Below are 20313 nucleotides of genomic sequence, written 5' to 3'. Positions count from 1 at the left end.
TTTCAATTCTTTGCATCTTTTCTGAGGGTATTATTTAAAGTTTGTTTTATGAGTATTTAGAAAGTGAGTAGGAATTCAGCAATCACCATCATGACATAATTAAGATCAGGTTCTGACAGGCTAACCTCATTTACTTGTTTGACAGGCTTATTACGATGGAAGATAAGGGAAATGCTATGAACACAGTACAGTGTATTTGGCTTTCAACAAGGCATCTGGAAAATCATCTCATGATATCTTTGTAGACAAAATGGAGAAATATGTGCCATATGATATCTCTGTTAAGAAGAAAAGGAATTGGTTGTAATGGAGAAATGTTAAGTCAGGAGAGAGGTCTCTAATAGAATGCCCTGGGAATCTATGCTATTTAATCTTTTATCACTGATTTATATGAAGACATCAATGACATGCTTATCAAATCTGTGGATGACACCAAAAAATGAAGAGAGAGAGCTAATATGTGGATGACAGCGAAGATCTAAAAAGATCTTCAGTGATACAGCCAAGTGCTTAATTGATCTAGACTTCAGCTACAGGTGTAAGGACTTCCCCTGTTGGGGAAAACAGAATTTAATATAGTAGAAAATAGGAATAAACCATCATCTCACACCACATACCAAGATAAGCTCCAAAAAGAAAGTCAAGAGGGAAAAGTGAAGAGGGAGAGAATTTCAGGTTTAGGGGTACAACCAGAGAAAAGACAGATTCTGGAGATGGAGGATCAATCAGTCACTCAACTAGTATTTATTAAGCATCCACTATGTTCTAGGCATGGGACTAATTGCTGAGCATAACAACAACAACAACAAAGACAGAAGAACAACAACAAAAATAATTCCTGCTGTCAAATACTCATAGTATAATGAGAGACAATATATAATCAACTATGTTCAAATAAGAGATAAAAGAAATTGGTGTCATCTCAGAGGGAAATTGGTGTCATCAGATCTCTATGATCTCACTAACTGATTAAAGAAAAGATCAAAATAAACACCAAATTGTAAAGATGATTAGTGATAAGAAGATGACACAGTAGGGGATTTTACAGCTTAAGTTTAAACTGTTTAAGACCTTAAAAAGAAAGGGAAATAAATAACATAAAAGACTTAGATGCCAATTATCACCATTTTGTAGAGAAGAATGAAAAGCAGTTGCCAGAGTAAGCAGAAAAAGATCAGGAATCATGCCAACCCACAAAGAGTTGGTTTCTTTGAAAAACACGGATGATTCTTAAACTCTGATGGATCTGAGAATCCTCCACAGTAAAAGCAAGGGGGCTGGACTAAATGATCTGAAGTTTTTTTCCAATTCTGAAATCTTTGATGCTATATAAGCACTCCTATCCAATGATGCAGAGTGGGATCCTTCCATGTTTGCCTATACCATGTAGCTTTTGTTCATATCCTTCCATAAACCCTCTACTTGGCATTTACCCAACATGCTGGGTGGGACTAGAACTCTAGATCTTTGTGTGGCTGTTGACTGATCCTAATTCAAATTATGTGACTGACCCAATTTTTTTTCCTAGTGATATATTTCTCTGATGACACTTTTTATTCCTGTTGCACAATTCTAAATTGTAATGTATTGCAAATCTACCTAGCATATGCCTCTCCATTGCCCTTTTAAGATTCCACAAATTTAATCATTTAATAAATTTCCAAAGAGGAAACTATAGAATTCCATAATATGCAACCAAAAATAACACTAAAAGAATATTATTGGGTTTTTTTTAAAGATGAGGGATATTTCATGGGAAAGTATATTAGTTTAACTTTGTTCAGTGGCCATCTAGAATACATAATACTGCATGCATTGAGAAGGTGCAAAACATGAATTCTATGTGAAGTCCAAGTGTACCAGCTTCTGATGTCATATGGACTCATTGTTCTGGTACCACACTTGGAACCTTGGAACCCTTGTCTCTTCAGATTCTCTCTTAACACATAATTATTCATCAGGAGTTTATCTCATTCTCTTGGTGTTTAAACTTTCCCTCAGTAACCTAAGATAATGTATGTGTGGTACTATTATCCAATATGTTGAGACACTTGTTTCACAGTATTACACACTAAAGTTTTATTTGTCTGAAACAGGGGGAAAAAAGCCTAATATAGGAGATGGTTAATGTTAGTTTATATTTCTTCTCTGGAAGACTTTGTTCACATCTTTTGATAATATTTATTGGAGAATTCTTCTATCTTAGTGATTGGTAGCAGTTCCTATGCATTTTGGGTATCAGATATTAATTAGAGATGCATATTCAATTTTTCTCTCTCAGGAAATGGCAGTATTTTATTTGAGCAAAAGTTTTGGTTTTATATAATGTAAGTGGTCTACTTCATCTTATAGCATTTTTTCATATCATAACTGGTAAGCAAATCTGCTATGTAGAGTTCTGAGAGATGACTTTTTCGTTTTGTGAGTTTTAAATATTTGTGTTTTTTGTCTGTTGGAAATTTTTGTGATATGTAATATAGGTTGCTATGCTAAATTCATTTTCCTATCAGATATCTATTAAGTTTTTTTTGGGGGGGTGGTTTGTTTTGCTTTGCTTTTTTGTTTGTTTTTGCTGACACAATTGGGATTAAGTGACTTGGCCAGGGTCACAAGCTAGGAAGTATTAAGTGTCTGAGGCCAAATTTGAGCTCAGGTCCTCCTGATTTCAGGGCTAGTGCTCTATCCACTGTGCCACCTAGCTGCCTCTTAAGTTTTTTTCTAGCATTTCTTATTGAATAGAAAATTATTTTCCAGATTAAAAAATTAAGAAGGAGAAAAATCTTTGAATGAGCTCTTGGAAGGCAAATGTAAATTTTTTCCTCTTTGAAATCTTAAGGATATAGATGTAGTGATAGTATCACTGAATCAAAGGGCATGTACAGTTTAGTAACTTTGGGGACACAATCCAAGTTGCCAACATTCTCTTTCAACTAACAAAATATAACATAAGCATAAGCTGCAAGTAATACTTGATATGTAGTCCATGTGACACATGAGACACTGTGGTAAAGAAGCAGTCTCATGGACCACTTTCCTCAAACTTAAATAAGGTGTTGGTATATTACGTTTCTTTTCCATGTAGCAAATATGCTTAGTCGAGCAAAAAAAAAAACAAAAAAACCATTTGCCATGTCCAAAACTATATATCTGCAGCTTCCCTTCATCTCTCTGTCAGGAACTCTTTATCATCAGTCCTCTGGATTACATGGTTAGTCATTAATTGATCAGAGTTCTCAAGTTCTCCAAAGTTTGGGGTATTTTTTTAAACTGTGCTATTGTTACTGTGTCAAAAGTTTTTCTTTATGGTGTTGTTGTTACTGTGTCAAATGTTCTCCTGGTTCTACATTAATTCATAGAAGTCCCCTAGTTTTCTCTGGAAGTATCTTTTTTGTTACTTCTTACAATTAAGGAGTACTTTGTTACATTATCAGAACACCAGGCAGCCCCCTCTTTGCTGGTTTCTCCTCTGGTCCTATCCCACTTCTTGAAGGCAACACAATTATTGTCCCCAGGAACACCAGAGGATGGTAAATAAATCTTCCCCTTTGCTATTAGGGAAAGACTTCCTTGTTGTCCCCCATCATCAAACAAGCAACTAGCATTTGTGAAGTATCTACTATGTGTTAGAAATATAGACGTAAATGTGAGATAGTCCCTAGCCTCAAGGAGGAAGTTCAGCTGTATTGAAACAACATCTCATCTTCTCAAGAAGCTATTCCCCTTTTCTTCTGGGGCATGAAATGTGTGAGAATTGAACGTAGGGAACACACATCAGACAGTTTAAGCCCCATAAGGCCAATATTGCTTGCACCAGGCAGAGTGGTTTAGAACAGTTCCTTTGTGTTGGCAAAGAATTGGAAATTGAATGGATGTCATCAATTGGGGGATGACTGAACAAGTTGTGGTATATAATTGTAATGGAATACTCTTGTGCTGTAAGAAATGACAAGCAGGATTATTTCAGAAATATCTGGAAAGATATATAAACTGATGCAAAGTGAAGGAAGCAGAAAGAGGAGAACATTGTACAGAGTAACAGCAATATTGTAAGAGGATCAACTGTGAATTATTTAGATATTCTCAGCACTACAATGATCCAAGGTTATTCCCAAGGACTCATAATGAAAAATGTTATCTACCTCCAGAGAAAGAATTGATAGACTCTGAACACAGATCAACCAATGGGGATAATAGACTTTGGCTCCTGAATGCCTGCCAGATGAATCTAGTTGTACATTACTTCAACAGGCTGGTCCAGGAATTTCCCTGGGCCTGCCACGAGGTTAACTTCTTCCAAGTCTCCTGGAATATCTCCTGGATATACAAATGAGGAACCACCAAGTGTGAGAAAGAGGCCACTACAAAGCACTGGGTCTTATCCTTTAAAAATTTTGCCAGTATGAATCAGACTTCACCCTTTATGGTAGGGCCCTTAAAGGGATGGCAGCCCTGCATGTCAATAACTCTTTGGTACCCAAGATCCAGAAAATTCAGGAGAAAGCAAATAAAGGCAATGAAACCAGAACTGCTACAGTCAAGAGTTCCACAGGGACTGGAATCTAGGAGGACAGAGCCTTACAGTAACTAAAATGTGAGAGTTGATCCATGTGAGGATTTAACACAAAATATCTGATCTTAGGCAGACTTTCAATCATGGGCCCTGAGTTTAAGGGGATAAAATTCCAACTCAGGCCACTTTCTTGGCTCTGGGACTCAGACCTCGACCTCTCTTTCTATCTTCCCAGGTCCTGGCTCAGAGCTCTTCTTGCTACACCCTCACTCTGGAGAACTGAGCACAGCTGGACCCCTGAGTCGATTAGAGAGGCCCCACTATGTGCTAACAGTGAATGCTCAGGACCAGGGCAATCCCCCCAGAAGCACCAGCCTCCAGCTGCTCCTGCAGGTACCTGAGCCACCAGTCCCCAAATCTTGGATCTCAAAACCTCTATTCCCCCAATTCCAAATCCCCATTTAACAATCCCAAACCTCTCTGCCCCTAATTTCAAACCCCAATCTCTTCATTTCTAGTTCCCCCACTTAAACCTCTAATTTCTAACTTCATACCTACCATCTCAACTCCAAATCTCCCAAACCAACTGTCTCTAAATCCACTGTCCCCAAATTCTTTATCCCTCCACCTTTAAACTTCTTGGGCTCCTTTACCCTTAAATCACCATCTCCCAGGCTCGGCACCTACAGCTCTCAACCTTATATCCCCCTGTCCCCAAACACCGAACCCAGCATATCGTCTCTTGGCAGGTGCTGCCCCGGACCAGATCCCCGGCAGCCCCTGATGCCTCGGCAGCCCCCGCAGTGCTGACACTGACAGCAGGAGAGGGGCTCCAGCCAGGCTCCCTGCTGGGATCGGTGGCAGTTCCAGGGGCCCCCCAAGGCGCACTTACCTACACACTGGTAGGTGGAGGTGACCCTGAGGGCACATTCGCATTGGATGCAGCCACAGGTCAGCTGTACCTGGCCAGGCCTCTGGACTTCGAAGCGGGGCCGGCCTGGAGAGCCCTGACGGTGCGCGCTGAGGAGGTGGGTGGGGGCGCCCCAGCTTACCCTGCCGGGCCTCGGCTGCTGCGTGTGGAGCTGCGTGTGGAGGACGAGAACGAGCACGCACCCACCTTTTCCCGGGACCCACTAACTCTGGCGCTGCCTGAGAACCCGCCTCCAGGCGCTGTGATCTACACATTCCAAGCCGCAGATGCGGACGGGCCTGGCCCAAATAGTGACGTGCGCTACCGCCTGCTGCGCCAGTCGCCCCCCGTCCCTGCCTTGCGACTGGACCCTCGCACTGGTGCCCTCAGTGCCCCCAGGGGCCTGGACCGGGAGGCCACCCCTGCCCTGCTCTTGCTGGTGGAAGCCACTGATCAGGCCCGGAACATCAGCCTGCGGCGCAGCACGCGTGTCTCAGCGAGGGTGTTTGTGACAGACGAGAACGACAATGTGCCGCTCTTTGTCTCATCGCCCAGCTCCCTGCTTCCTGAGGACCAGCCAGCTGGTTCTGTGGCCCTCTACGTGGTGGCCCGGGATCCAGACCTGGGTGAGGCTGCCCGCCTCTCCTACCAGCTGGCAGGTGGCAACAGCGATGGGCATTTTCATCTGCACCCTAGCACTGGTGAGAGTGGGGAGTGAGAAGTACTGCTGAGGCTGGAGCAGGAGCAGCCCGGGGGGCAGGACAAGGGGCTGACCCTGAACCCTTGCTCTCACTCTCAGGTGCCCTGTCTATCACGCGGCCCCTAGACCGGGAGCAGCGAGCTGAGCACTTGCTGACTGTGGTCGCCGCAGACCACGGGTCGCCGCCCCGATCAGCCACTCAGTTGCTGACTGTCAGTGTGGTAGATGTCAATGATGAGGCGCCCACCTTCCCACAGGCAGCATACCATGTCCATGTGCCGGAGAACCGTCCACCGGGCACCACTGTGCTCACTTTGCACGCCACCGACCCTGACTTGGGTACAGTGCATGGGGACGGAGGCAGACTTGGGGGGATGGAGACCAGTATACTGAATGCCTTGGGATGGGCAGTGAGAAGTGGAAGGGTTATGACAGTAGGGACTTGAGAGGCAAGCACTGGGGAGTGGAGACCGGAGGTGGACAGTGGTATTGGGGTGATGGGAAGACAGGAAAGCAGGAAATAGCACCTTGGCCTAGGGCAAGTTTAAGGGAGCTGGGGCTTGAATCAGTTTTGAAAGCTAGAGATGAGAAAATTCCTTTCATCCCCCCTCCCAAACATACACTGATTGATTCCCTCTCCACCAAGGTGTTAATGGACAAGTGACATATGGCGGTGTCTCTGGTGACACATTCTCCCTGGACCCAAACACCGGGGTGCTCACTACTCGGCAGGTCTTGGACCGAGAAGAGCAGCAAGAAATCAACCTAACTGGTATGGGAGATGGAAGGCATGCTGGGGATTTGCATGATGAGTGGGAAGTATCCTTCCCATTGAGACTGGGCTTTGACCAAGTCCACAGTGAGCATGACCTTTTGGAACAATGAGTCTAAGATCATGTCTGGTTTTCTCTTATAAGGGTATCACAGACTATATAGTACCTGTTTCTGTTGGGCCAGGTCTCTGACTGGAGAGGACAGTGAGGAGAAAAAATGCATATATTGGCCAGAGGCATCATGGTATAAAGAAAAGGGCCCTGGATGAGCCAAGAGGCTACCACCAAATCTTGGTTCTGCTATTAATTCCTTGTGTAAAGTTCCTTCTCTCTGGACCTCAGTTTGGTGCTCTAAAAGGAAGCTCTAAGGCCCTTTTTGACTCTAAAAGTTTATGTATCTTTTGGAACCAGTTTAGCATGTCAGTGAGAAGCAGTCTGTCTTTTGGTCTGATCAGAAATTTAGTACATTATGGAGAAATTAAGTGGGAAGGAAGGGCCTTGGGGATTTCCGATCACAACATACTTTAGAAGATTGTTCCACAGTTCCTCGTTATTGTACATTTTGAATTATCTAATAAGCAATCTAAAAAGCAGTAGTAAAGTTTCACTTTAAAACCATCCCCACTTATAAATCTTGCAAACAGCCATTAATTATTTATGACCTCCCAAATTAGTGCTTTGAGGAGCACAAGTGTATTTCTGGCCTGCACTTTCTCCTGTCCCTACTCTCATAGGCAGGATCTGCTGGCACAGATCAGAGCCCTGTTTGTGGGCCGTTTTCTAGGTCATGTTCAGTCACAGAATTTTAGAGTTGGGAGGGACCTGAGCAGTCCTTTAGCTCAATTCATACCCAAAAAAGAAATCCATAATTGTGATAACTGATGAGTCACAGTGGACATTTTCCATGACAGTGCAAAAATCTTTGTTAAGTACCTGTGCTTCTGTTCTATGCCATGATTAATATTTAAAATATCAAACAAGATTATCTGTATTTTCACAACTTTGAAGGAATCTTGTCTGATTTTCATTGCATGAAAGACACTTTGTTGAAAGGGTTTCTTTAAGGCAGTATTTTATTTTAATGAAATCAATTTTTTTTTAACTACTCAACAAATAATCAGTATATTGATGTCTGTTGTTTCTTTACAAATTTTAGTCAAATATGACTGTCAAGATATAGTCTACTATGAAAAAGCTATTTGTAGAAAACTGCCTATTCCCTTCTCATACCTTTAAGAATATACTAAATGCTGTTACAGATTATTCTTACAAAAATTTTAAAGATGATAAAGAAGCAATATGGACTAGTAGTTATTAATTTTTCTTTTGTTGTTTGTTTTTTTTTTGTTACTGTTATTGTTGTTGTTTTGCTGAGGCAATTGGTATTAAGTGACTTGCCTAACTAGCAAGTATTAAGTGTGTGAGGCAGCATTTGAACTCAGGTCCTCCTAAATTCAGGGCCAGCACTCTATCCACTGCACCATCTAGCTGCCCTCTTTTGGTCACTTTTTAAGATAACAATAAGGTCTGGGATTTTTTCTAAGACTTTGGTATCTTACCCTTTTTCAGCTACTTTAGAAATGGATTTCCCCATACCTTCAAAATTTTGAAGGCATTCAAATTGTTTCAAACCTCTTCAGTATGTGCTTTGTGTAGCCAAGTTATGGCACTTTTCCCAAAAAAATTCCATCTCCCTGATTTGAAATGGCTTGCTTGTTCTCCCTCCCACCAACCCCCACACCAGCTTTTGATTGATCAGGTGGTATCCCTAAAAGGGTAACCATATGGCTACAATTCAAACTCTCAGGGTTCTAGGTGTATCCTTGATGTAGAAAGGGATAAACTCCTACTAGTTACTACTGCAGTTATTAGACCTCCACTAGCATGCTTTTCAGTTATACAAAATCATTTAGTTACAATGATACCATTGATAATTAAACATGAAACTTTCTAAAATAAAGCAGAATAATCAACATACTTATTAATAGAAGGTAAAAGCAGGAATAATTAAAATATAACAATTCATCTATAAACCAGGATCACACTCTTTCAGCAGTATATAAGTGCATGTAAGGGGGAAGATAGACACACATTTACACATATAGTAACCCTACACAGAAGCACAGAAGTGGGGAAAAGCAAAGCTGTCTTTCTGCCATTCTTAGGCCATTAGAGTAGTTTTTTTTCCCTTTAAGAAGGCTTTTTTTTTTTTTTAAACAAAGCCATCTTTGACAGCGTACTAAAAAAAGTATTGTGCTTTTTCAGTAAGCATCAGTTACCTTAAGCCAGAAAACTGCTAAGCTCTCTTGGATATGCTCTGGGATTCTGAACACTTTCTTCCTCTCTCTCCAGCTATAGAAAACAATAGGATTTTGTAGCTATTTCTGAGACAGCTCTCCAAATAGGAGATTATTTTCCTTTGTCCAAACAGCTTTCATGAGCAGCTAGGTAGCCCAATGGCTAGAATGTGGGCCTGGAGTCTGGAAGATTCATCTTCCTGAGTTCAAATGTGGCCTCAGACACTCACTAGCTATGTGACTCTGGGCAAGACATTTAATCCTGTTTGCCTTAGTTCCTCATCTGTAAAATGAACTGGAGAAGGAAATAACAGAATACCACAATATCTTCGCCAAGAAAACCCCAAATGATTTCACAAAATGTCAGATACAAATAAAAATGATCAAACAATAGCAAAACAGCTTTCAGCAAAGCTATGTCTCTTATCATAGCAAATGCCAAACTTCTAGTTTATCCTATTCCTTCCTCCCTAAGCAGAAAGGGCAACACAAGCAAACCTCTTAGGCAGTAGAGAATATAAAATATGCCACAAAATTATGTTTTTATTGCCCTTGAATGCATAATAAAACCAACTCAATCAGCTCCTTTATTTTTCTCACCTATGAGGCAGTCATGAATTTCTATTGGATTGTCTTCTCTACTAATATCTTCTTCTGCCATGTTAATTCATCTGGTACTTGCTTCTCTGGAGAAAGCCTTTCAGCTAGTTTCTAATGATACTCATCCCATTACTTATCAGCTAGATACGCTTAAGTTCCTTTATAGCTTCAAAGATGTAATTACCAACTCCTGGTAGCTTTTGTACACAATTATTCTTTGCCTTTCAGGTTGAACTTTACCAAAGTTTAATACAGTCATTAAAATCACAGAATCTTAGCACTGAAAGGGAACTCAATAGCTATCAAGTTCAGCCTACACCTAAATAATAAATTTATCACGTTACAAGTGAACACTGGGCCCCTGTTTGAAGGCTTGCAATAATGAAAAAGGAACTTTCTGCTTACCAAGATACCCCATTCCCCTTTCTGACAATTGTCTCATTTTTCTCTCACATGAGACAAATTTGGTTAGTTTGTCTCATGATCTCATTTGATCTACAGAACAGCCTTGTAAAGACCAAGACAAACAGTACAATTCCATTTTAAATATGCAGAAGCTGAAGCTTTAGCACTAGACCAACGACTTGTCTGAAGTTAGACAACTCAGTAAGAGAGTCAGGAGCAGAATCTAACTTTCTTGGCTCCTGAGAAGCTTGCTCCTTCTCTTAAACATATATATATATTCTCCCAGTGAGCATTTATTAAGCACCTAATATTTGCCAGGCATTGTGCTAAGTGCTGGATATATGATCTCATTTTTATCCTCACAACCACCCTGGGAAAGGAGGTACTAGTATTATCCCCATTTTACAGATGAGAAAACTGAAGCCGACAGGAGTTAAAATGTGACTTGCCCCAGATCACAGAGCTAGAAAGTATCTGAGATCTCTTTGAACTTATAACTTACTGACTCCAGGTCAGGTGTTCTAACTACTGAACCATCTAGCTGTTTAGGTATATGCTTGAGGTTATGTGGTTCGTTTTGTATGTGTGCATGTGTGTATGTATGTGTGTATATATGTGTACATATTATGGGCTTAGTGCTATGTCACAACTCAAGAGACAGCAGGATAATTTTGCTGAGCATGATTTACATACACACACATGCATACACATGTGCAGGTGCATGCCTAGATACACTCATAGGTTTGTGAGTGCATATTCGCATTGGGGAATTTATATATAACTGATATGGGAAGCCTAGAGATGCTGTGAGATGTTGTACTACTTCTCCTGCTGTTGTTCAGTCATGTCCAACTTTTTGGGATCCCATTTGGGCTTTTTGGGGCAGAAATACTGGAGGGGTTTGCTACTTCATTCTCCAGCTCATTTTACAAATGAGTAAACTGAGTCAAATAGTTAAGTGACTTTCAGGGTCATATAGCTAACAAGTATCTGAGACCCAATTTGAACTCAGGAAGATGAGTCTTCTTGGCTCCAGCCTGGTGCTCTATTCATTGCAACGCCAGAATATAAACTACATATTAGTGTTTTATATATATATGCTTGGACCCATCTGTGCATTTGAGGGTACATTCTTACATGGAGAGAAGTATACAGTACTGAAGTACAACCCCGTAATGGGAATTCGCCCCCAGGCATCTGTCCATGCATGTACCTGTGTAATAGCTAAGGCCAGGAGGGTGTCACAGCCCTGGGGCCAGTTTCCAGGATCGGGAACTGTTGTAAGTACAGCATACACCAATAGTGTGTGACCGGGGTAGGGGCTCACCGGCCCCTCTTAGCTGCATCTGCCTGTATGTATGCATGGGTGGGTACATGATTGTGTGTGCATGTATATACCTGGGTACCCTAGGACAGCATCTGTGCTGAGTACTGTTATGTATCTGCAGTGTATGCCCAGGACGGGGGCTCACCACCTCTGCTGAGCCACGTGTCCGTGCATGTGACTGTGGAGGATGAGAATGACCATGCACCGGCCTTTGGGAGCTCCCATCTCTCCCTGGAGGTTCCCGAGGGCCAGGACCCCCAGACACTGACCGTGCTCAGGGCTTCGGATCCTGACATTGGCCCTAATGGGCAAATTAACTATCAAATTCTGAGTAAGTCATATATCAAAATTCGGGGTCTGGGATCTTCCTTATGAAGAGGTTCTTTGGAACCCTTATGATCACCATACAACCTTCTTACACCTGCCCACAACACGACTTTCTACCCTCCCCAGCAGCCACCATAATTCCATTCCAGGACCACATTATTGCTCTCCATTCTCCACTCCTCACATGGGATTCCCTCCAACTCCACACTAACCATGTTCCGTTCTTTTCCTCTCCCCTCCCTGGCTTTCTCCTTTATCTTCTATTCTCCCATCTCCCCCTCTTCTGTTTTTTGTCTTTGCCTCTCTTGGTTATTGTTGTCCCTGGCCGTTTATCTTTATTTTTCTGGCTATCTCTGTTGTTCTGTCCCTCCATCTTTGTTTGGGGATCGGTCCAGCAGATGGTGACGTATCTGGAGCCTTCATCCTGGATGCGGTCTCAGGGACCCTGGGCACAGCACGATCCTTGGACCGGGAGGCAGAGCCATCATTCCAGCTCTTGGTGGCAGCCAGAGATGGAGGCCAGCCTGCCCTGAGCGCCACTATGCTGGTGACTGTGGCGGTGCTGGATGCCAACGATCACGCCCCCACCTTCACAGCCCCGTCCTACACGGTAGAGGTGCCCGAGGACGCCCCTCCAGGGACGCTGCTGCTGCAGCTGGAAGCACACGATCCGGACGCGGGGGCCAACGGGCGCGTAGCCTACTACCTGGGGGAGGGCGCGGGCGGCGCCTTCTTGCTGGAGCCCGGCTCGGGAGAGCTGCGCACGGCTGTTCCCCTGGACCGTGAGCGGCAGGCTCGCTATGGCTTTGTGGTGCATGCCGTGGACGGAGCCGCAGCCGGGCCCCTCAGTGCCAGCGTGTCTGTCACCATCACTGTGCGAGATGTGAATGACCACGCACCCGCCTTCCCGGCCAGCCCCCTCAGGCTCCGGCTGCGGCCCACACGCACCGCCCTGGGCCAGGGCTCCTCTGGCCCTCACTTCTTAGCCACACTGAGGGCCGAGGACCGGGATGCTGGCGCCAATGCCTCCATCTTGTACCGGCTGGCGGGGCCCGCACCCCCTGGCGCCTCTGTGGACTCATACACTGGGGAGATCCGCTTGGCCCGCCCACCCGCCGCCCTGGGCCCCCGGGACCGTGTACTCTTCATTGTGGCCACTGACCTGGGCCGCCCAGCTCGTTCTGCCACTGGAGTGGTTATTGTGGGACTACAAGGGGAAGCGGAACGTGGCCCTCGATTTCCCCGGCCCAGCAGCGAGGCTGCTATTCCTGAGGATGCCCCACCAGGTGCGGAGAGGGGCCGTGGAATGGAAGCGGAAATGGGGACCATTAAACATCCCCAGGGCACACATGCATGTGTTTGGGTACCATGGGCACAAAAGTTGTTCCATACCCCTCCCCAGCACACCCACTAACATGAGCTGGGTTCAGCTCATGATGTTTGATTCTCTGATCCCTTAGTACTTCTCCCCTGGGATCTGATCCTGACCCCTAAGCTCCACCCATAAGCCATTTCCCCCCTCTTCTAGGGACCCTCATTATGTCCCCCCAGGCCACCCATGCTGGGGGCTCCACAGGCGCTATCACCTACAGCATCCTCAGCGGCAACGAGCATGATCTTTTCTCCATTGAACCCAGCACAGGTAGGGTCTACTGGCAGGCTGGGGTGGAGGGTCTAACTTAAAGAGCTGGGTGTCTGTGTCTGTTTGAGATCTAATGGAATGTCCTGAGATCAGGGAAGAAACATTGAGGTCTAAGATGTGGGAGGCGGGAGGAGGTCTTTACCATCCGAAAGCTTCATACTCTACTGAAATGTTCTCCCTATGGTTAAGGATCCTGGTCAGGGATCCCTGAGCCACTAGGAGGGACTGACTCTAAAATCTTAGTGTCCCTCTGAGGTCTGTGGGTGTATCCCAGCAGGCACGCGCAGTGATGGAGATGGGGGTGAGAGGCGGGGCGGGTTCCCTCTCTGAGGTGTAAGGGTTATCATTAGGTAGATAATGGATGTTGAGAGGTCTCCCTGAGATCTGAAGTTCTCATGATCCGCCAGGGGCACTCTCAGTGAAGGCAGCAGGGGGACTGGACTTTGAGACGAGCCCAAGACTGCGGCTGGTTTTGCAAGCAGAGAGTGGCGGTTCCTTTGGCTTCACGGTGCTGACGCTGAGCCTCCAGGATGCTAACGACAATGCTCCACGATTTCTGAAGCCCCACTATGCAGCCTTTGTACCCGAGTCTCGCCCTTTATCTGGGCCTCTCCTGAAGGTGGGGGGCAGGGTTGGGGAGGGAAGGACTATCGATGGATAGGAGAGTCCCTCATTACTGTTCCCCACAGACCATGAATAGAGGCGGACTCTCCACATCAGACTCACAGGCTGGGGACAGGGTTTGAGATGAGATCAGAGCCCCATTCTGTCTTCCTGATATCCCCAGGTAGAGGCTGATGACCTGGACCAGGGCCCAGGCGGACAAGTCACTTATAGCCTGGCTCCATCTCATGCCACTCGGGGGCTGTTTCACATAGACCCAGCTATGGGTACTATTACCACTACAGCTATCCTAGACCGAGAGATCTGGGCAGAGACTCGGTGAGGACTCAGTTCCTTTCTCCAATCCATGCACCCTCTGTTCCTCCTCCCCCTTGCCCAGTCACCTATCCAAAATCACTAGCCCACCACTGTGCCCTGATGTGACATGTCTCACAGCATCCCTCTGAATCCTTCCTGAGTTCCCCCTATCCCAGTGTCTTTCCAGCATCCTCCTGTTCCCTGAAAGTCCAACTACCCTAAAAGCCCTCACCTTTTCCATTCTCCCCATCCTATGACTCCTGACCTGGTTGCTTCCTGACCCTGTGCCCCCAGCCTGGTGGTGATGGCCACGGATAGAGGCTCCCCACCCCTAGTGGGCTCAGCCACACTGACTGTACTAGTCATTGATGCCAATGACAACCGACCAACTATCCCCCAGCCCTGGGAGATCCAAGTACCAGAGGGTAAGTGTGACCTAAAGCTGGGGGGGGGGTAATCTTTATCTGTGAGGGTGAATGTCTCTACCTATGTCCTGGGTGGTCCACATCCTTTGTCTGTGGCAGCTTCCATATGGGGCCCCACACCTATGTGCCATGTTTCACGTATGCTATAGATGCACTGCTAGGCTCAGAGATTGCTCGGGTGACGGGGAACGACGTGGACTCAGGACCCGCCCTGTGGTATGTGCTGAACCCGCCTGGGACCCAGGGCCCCTTCAGTGTGGGGCGCTACGGAGGCCGCATCTCCCTCACAGAGCCCCTTGACTTTGAGCACATGGATTGTTATCAGCTGCACCTGCTGGCCCGGGATGGGCAGCATGAGGGCAGCGCCAACCTCACGATACAGGTAGAGGATGTCAATGACAACGTACCCACCTTCTCTCAAAGCCTCTATCAGGTAGGTTTGTACCTGCCCCTCTTCCCAAGTGTCTACAAAGATGCCTAAAGTTTCCCCTTTACACCCTCTGCTTCTCTACAGCCTTTCCTAGGCTTCTCTTGAGCCTCTTCTCTGTCCCAGAATCCCCCAGACAGAAACACCTCGGGGTAAGGGTTCCCTGTGTTCTCATTGTCATCAATTCCAGACTCCTACACCAATTCAGTGTATGACTTTGAGTAAGTCAGTCTTTTCCATCCTCAAATTTCCTCATCTGTAAAAGCAAAGGATTAGGCACAATTGTCTCTTGTCTCCTGAAACTCTGAGGGTCTGTAACTTAGCTTAGCTAATTAATGTTATAGGCTTGTTACCTTTATTTTTAAACTCTTTGGTTTATCTTTTTTCCATGGGAGATTGTATAGCTGAGGATCTAAGAAAGAAAGGTTCCCCCTTGTCTGAATTGGGGTCCTCTCTAATCATGACTAAGGTAATTTGGTTCCTATATCCCTTACTATTTGCTTTACTTAAAGCACCACCTTTTTCATGAGCTTCTTGTGCTCGTGGGCAAAGTTTAGCTTCAACATTCTTGAGCTGATGTTTCAATACTGGAAGTTTTGGGGCAGCTAATTGGTACAGTGGAGAGCAAACCAGCCCTGAAGTCAGGAGGACCTGAGTTCAAATCTGGCCTCAGACACTTATCACTTCCTGGCTGTGTGACCCTAGGCTAGTCACTTAACCCCAATTACCTCAGCAGAGAAAAGAAAAATATTTCAGTTTTCTTTAGAGCACTTTTTAATAGCTTATACCAAGCAATTTTCTTGAGGAATTATCATTTCATATCCAAACATGATGATCTAAAATTCCTAAAAATGTAAGCTATCTCATATTCCCATTTCTTCTTCAGCCTCATTAGCATACTTTGAAGCTCTTCTCTCTGATTTCTCTATCTATAGTATAAAGATCCTAATAACACCTGCCTCCCCAGGTTGTTGTGAGGATCACATGAGAGAACATAAGTAATGTACTTTGTGAACCTTAAAGTGCTCTGTAAAATACTAGCTAATAATATAAAGTGTCTTCAGTGGTCTCTGAGCACCCAAGTTCTTCAGAAAAATCTTATTATCTTGCTTCAGTTCTTGATAAGAAAGTGTGTTACCATTTGTTTCTTGATGCTAGAGAACTTTGCTCTGAACCAAGTGGAAATTCTTCTTTCTAGTGCTTGCCATACTTGTGGCTGTCTAATTCACTTATATAACAGAAGACAGTTTGCCTCTCTGGTTAGATCTTTCAAAAATTCAATTGTAATGTCTATTCTGAATTTTCTCCCTCTTCTCACCCCTCTCCCACACCTGTGGTTATATCTTGATGCTGGGTTATATCTTGATGTTCTGGGACAACCTCCATCTTTGGTTCCTGTCTTCATTTCCTGATGCTGATTCTTTGGCATTCAGCCTCTCACAAACCAACCCCACATTCCTCTTTTGGGTACATTCATCACTCATGTGATTCACCCACACTGTTGTTGCAACAAAAGATTCAAATCTTCTATTTTGTTCATTTCTGTGTTTATTACTGTGTTAGGGATGCTCTTGCATCTGACTGTTCTGACCTTTGTTCTCGGTCTTTTGCTTTCACAAAATATGCTCTTGCCTCTCATTCTTCCTTTTCACAAGTTCTTTGTCACCTTTGCCATGCATATTGCATTATATTAGTGTGATTCCTATTGTTTCTTTAGTTCATACAGAAGAGAATGCTGCAGAGTTCATCAAGATTGAGAGTCCTTATTGGGAATCCCTCTTGACAACAGCACTTCTGTGGTATATTTTGTATACTGTGCTCATCATCTTGTGGAACTGTAGTGATAGCCACTGTGTCTCTAGAATTGTATGAGTCATATTCATAAGCTCAGATGTTACCTCCCATTTCTGTACAAGTCTTAGCATCTAGTTTAGCATCTAGTTAAGTCATGAATTTTGTTGGCTTTTCTCCTACACATTGAATAAGGGTGGGAAGTATTATATGGAATCTCATCATTACTGAAATCATCCTGTAGGCTTTGCAGACTCTCTTATTGTGTCATATCAGACTTCCTGATTTTCTGGCTTTGCACTAAACCATATGTTTCTCCTTGAAGACTTTTCATCATTATATCAACATCCTCACCTCTAAGACAGAGAACTTCAAGTCTGCAGAGAATTCCTCACAGATATGACCCACACTTCCCACGATACTTAGAGTGTCATGTGATAACAGGGTTTTCTACTTCTAAGAAGATAGCTACAAAATTCTTTTTTGAAATTAAACCCATATTCTCACTCATGATATTTTCCTGTTCTATTCTGAAAATCTAGCCCTTGCCTCACCTATAGGTAAGCTATTTCTTCCCATTACAGGGGAATTAGTTATGGCCTTTCTCATAGGTGAATTGTCTCTCAGTGACAATTCAAAATTCCTTTCAGTCTCTTTTCTCTTGGACCCTTTTTTCTCAGTAGCAGCACTGTCAAGCACTTTGCATTCATGAATACAATGTAATAATTGTAATTTATAATTACAAATTGAAAAAAATTGCCTATGACAATAAAAAATAGTTGTAAAACTCTATAAAAGGCTTAGGCAGAATTGACCCCATTTATCTGTAGTTCATCTTTCAGCCTACTACTTAACTTCTTACATATTCATGCTCATCCTTAAGAGTTCTTGAGTATTTTAGAGGAGTTTTTAATACATATGTATGTATCAAATGGCAACATGTTTTAAGACATTAATAAATCAAAAGCCCATCCCAATTTATTAAATATTATTTTCTAAATAAACTAAAGAAATATCTTTTCCCATAAGGTTACCTCTATTTCTCTATTTCAAAACTCCCAATCTCTTAGAATTAAATAAAATGAAGTATCCAATTTGTTAACAATGTAATCAAGTAACAACACAGACATTTATTTACATTGTTTTAGTTTTGAAGAAGATCATAAGCCTCAAGCCATCAATGTAGCTGCAGATAATAATTTCTCATTACTTCTGAAAACATAGTCTTACCATCCAGTTCACGATGGATACATTTCTTCTCATAAAGAAGTCCTTTTAGGAGAGATAGCCATCAATTTGAAGGTGAGCAGAGCTAGAAGTAGGAAACTAATGGTGTTCATGAGCTAAAAACAATTTAGCAAGGATTTACCCCTTGAGGTTGCTTATTTCCACTTTGGGAGGTCTGTCGGTGAGCTTTTCCTTACTTTCAACTGAGATCTGCTTCATTATATCTTTCACTTATTGTTCCAATTTCTGCCCTCTAAAATCTAGCAGAAATCTGTAGTGGAACTTGTTCCAATAGAACAAGCTTCCTCACTCTTCCAAGGCAGGCAAAAGGACAGCTTTCATGTCTCCCACTAAGAATGACTTATTTAGCCATGGCAGCTATGTGGTGCCGTATATACAGTGCTGAGCCTAGAATCAAGAAGACTTGAGTTCAAATGCAACCTCAGAACCAGACTAGGGTGAACTTGGGCAAATCATTTAAGCTCTGCCTGCTTCAGTTTCTTTATCAATAATAATACCTATGTCTGGGGGCAGCTAGTTGATGTAGTAGATGGAGCACCAGCCCTGAAGTCAAGAGGACCTGAGTTCAAATCTGGCCTCAGATACTTAACACTTCCTGACTGTGTGACCCTGGCCAAGTCACTTAACCCCAATTGCCTCAGCCAAAAAAAAAAAAAAAATAGTACCTACACCTGAAGGTTGCTGTATCAAATGAAATACTTGTAAAGAACATAGTTTAGTGTCTGGCACATAGTAAACATTATATAAATGGTAGCTATTTATCATATGGGAAAGTGGGAATAATCTAAAACCTGCTTAGCAGACTACTCTTCCAGAGAATCACAGCCACTGATTTGAGCCATGGAAACAGTTCTATCACTATCCTCTTTACCTAAGGAGGGATAGCATTCATTAATTTAACTGCCCCAAGAAACTATTAGAGTTAGCTGGCTTAGAGGGTACAGACTTGGCCAGGGGGTACAGTTAGCCAGCTCACTCTAATAGTTTGCTGGCTAAGTAAACCCTATCCTCAAGCCCTCCAAAGGGCCAAGACCATTGAGGAAACACATGGATAAAACACAAACACTCTTACAACATAGGAAATCCATTAGCAACTAGTTTTTTTAGGTAAGATACAAAAAGTTGCAAAATACCCTCAGTCACTCCATTTTCTTGAATATCCTTGTTTGTGGGCACAGAAGACAGCCCTAAATTTGAAAGATGTGGGAAGTGATCATTTAACAGAGGCCTCAAAATAGCATAGTAGGGCTCGGCATAAGAGCACTGCACCCCTAGGAGGAGGACCCTGAAGGGGCAGCTATATCAGGTGACTTGGAGCACCCTAGAATGAAAGGCAGGGTCCACAAGAGGAGATGGGACCCTCATGACTCCCTCTTTTGGGCACAAGGTTTACAGAAGAATAAGTGGTGCAAGGATGGGGAAAAAGTGTGGCCCCTGATAGTAAGTGTCCTGGGCAAAACTCTATAAAGTCCCTTAGAATCAGCATTGACTGAAAGACTTTCTCACACATTGCCTTCATCAAATCTTCTCCATCCTGTCAGTCCATTAACCATGAGGCTGGCTCCTCCTCCCTCTCTCATCCCCATCTAGGGAGCCTTAGCTATGGCTCCCACACCTGGGATAGATAGGAAGCTGAGGAGAAACTTGGGGCAAGAAGAGAGCCAGGCTGCTCCCACGGTAATGCTCACACTCATCCTTTCTCCCCAGGTGACCTTGGCAGAGCACACAACTCCAGGCAGTGCAATCCTGACCATCTCTGCCACTGATCTTGATTCTGGAGACAATGGCCGTGTTTCCTACCACCTCGTGTCCAGCGCAGAGGGTTTTGACATCGACCCCAGCAATGGTGCACTTCCCTCCCCACCTCATTCTTTAGTTCCTTCCTGCCCCCCCCCCTTTCCTCCAGATTCCTCTCTCTTCTCCAGTTTCCCCTGCCCCATTTTTTATTCATTCATTCATCAAATATTTAACATACGACTACTGAGTGCAGTGCATACAAATTTGATTTCT

At 43.9% G+C, this 20313-nt stretch overlaps 1 protein-coding gene across 1 annotated transcript in view; it reads left to right on the top strand.

Moving 5' to 3' along the window:
- DCHS1 (dachsous cadherin-related 1) overlaps positions 1-20313 on the top strand; it is a 70722-nt gene that overhangs the window by 47098 nt on the left and 3311 nt on the right. Inside the window, exons 9-20 of the mRNA XM_031962087.1 lie at positions 4746-4903; positions 5260-6121; positions 6220-6459; positions 6767-6892; positions 11644-11853; positions 12248-13135; positions 13378-13491; positions 13899-14110; positions 14279-14433; positions 14707-14837; positions 14987-15270; positions 20011-20149. Coding sequence (XP_031817947.1) covers positions 4746-4903; positions 5260-6121; positions 6220-6459; positions 6767-6892; positions 11644-11853; positions 12248-13135; positions 13378-13491; positions 13899-14110; positions 14279-14433; positions 14707-14837; positions 14987-15270; positions 20011-20149 — 3519 coding nt within the window. The remainder of the gene's footprint in view (positions 1-4745; positions 4904-5259; positions 6122-6219; positions 6460-6766; positions 6893-11643; positions 11854-12247; positions 13136-13377; positions 13492-13898; positions 14111-14278; positions 14434-14706; positions 14838-14986; positions 15271-20010; positions 20150-20313) is intronic.

Source organism: Sarcophilus harrisii, chromosome 3 (genome assembly GCF_902635505.1).
Source record: "Sarcophilus harrisii chromosome 3, mSarHar1.11, whole genome shotgun sequence".
Lineage (NCBI taxonomy): Eukaryota > Metazoa > Chordata > Mammalia > Dasyuromorphia > Dasyuridae > Sarcophilus > Sarcophilus harrisii.
The sequence above is the reverse complement of the archived record's forward strand: the minus strand, read 5'-3'. Positions and strand labels throughout refer to the sequence as shown.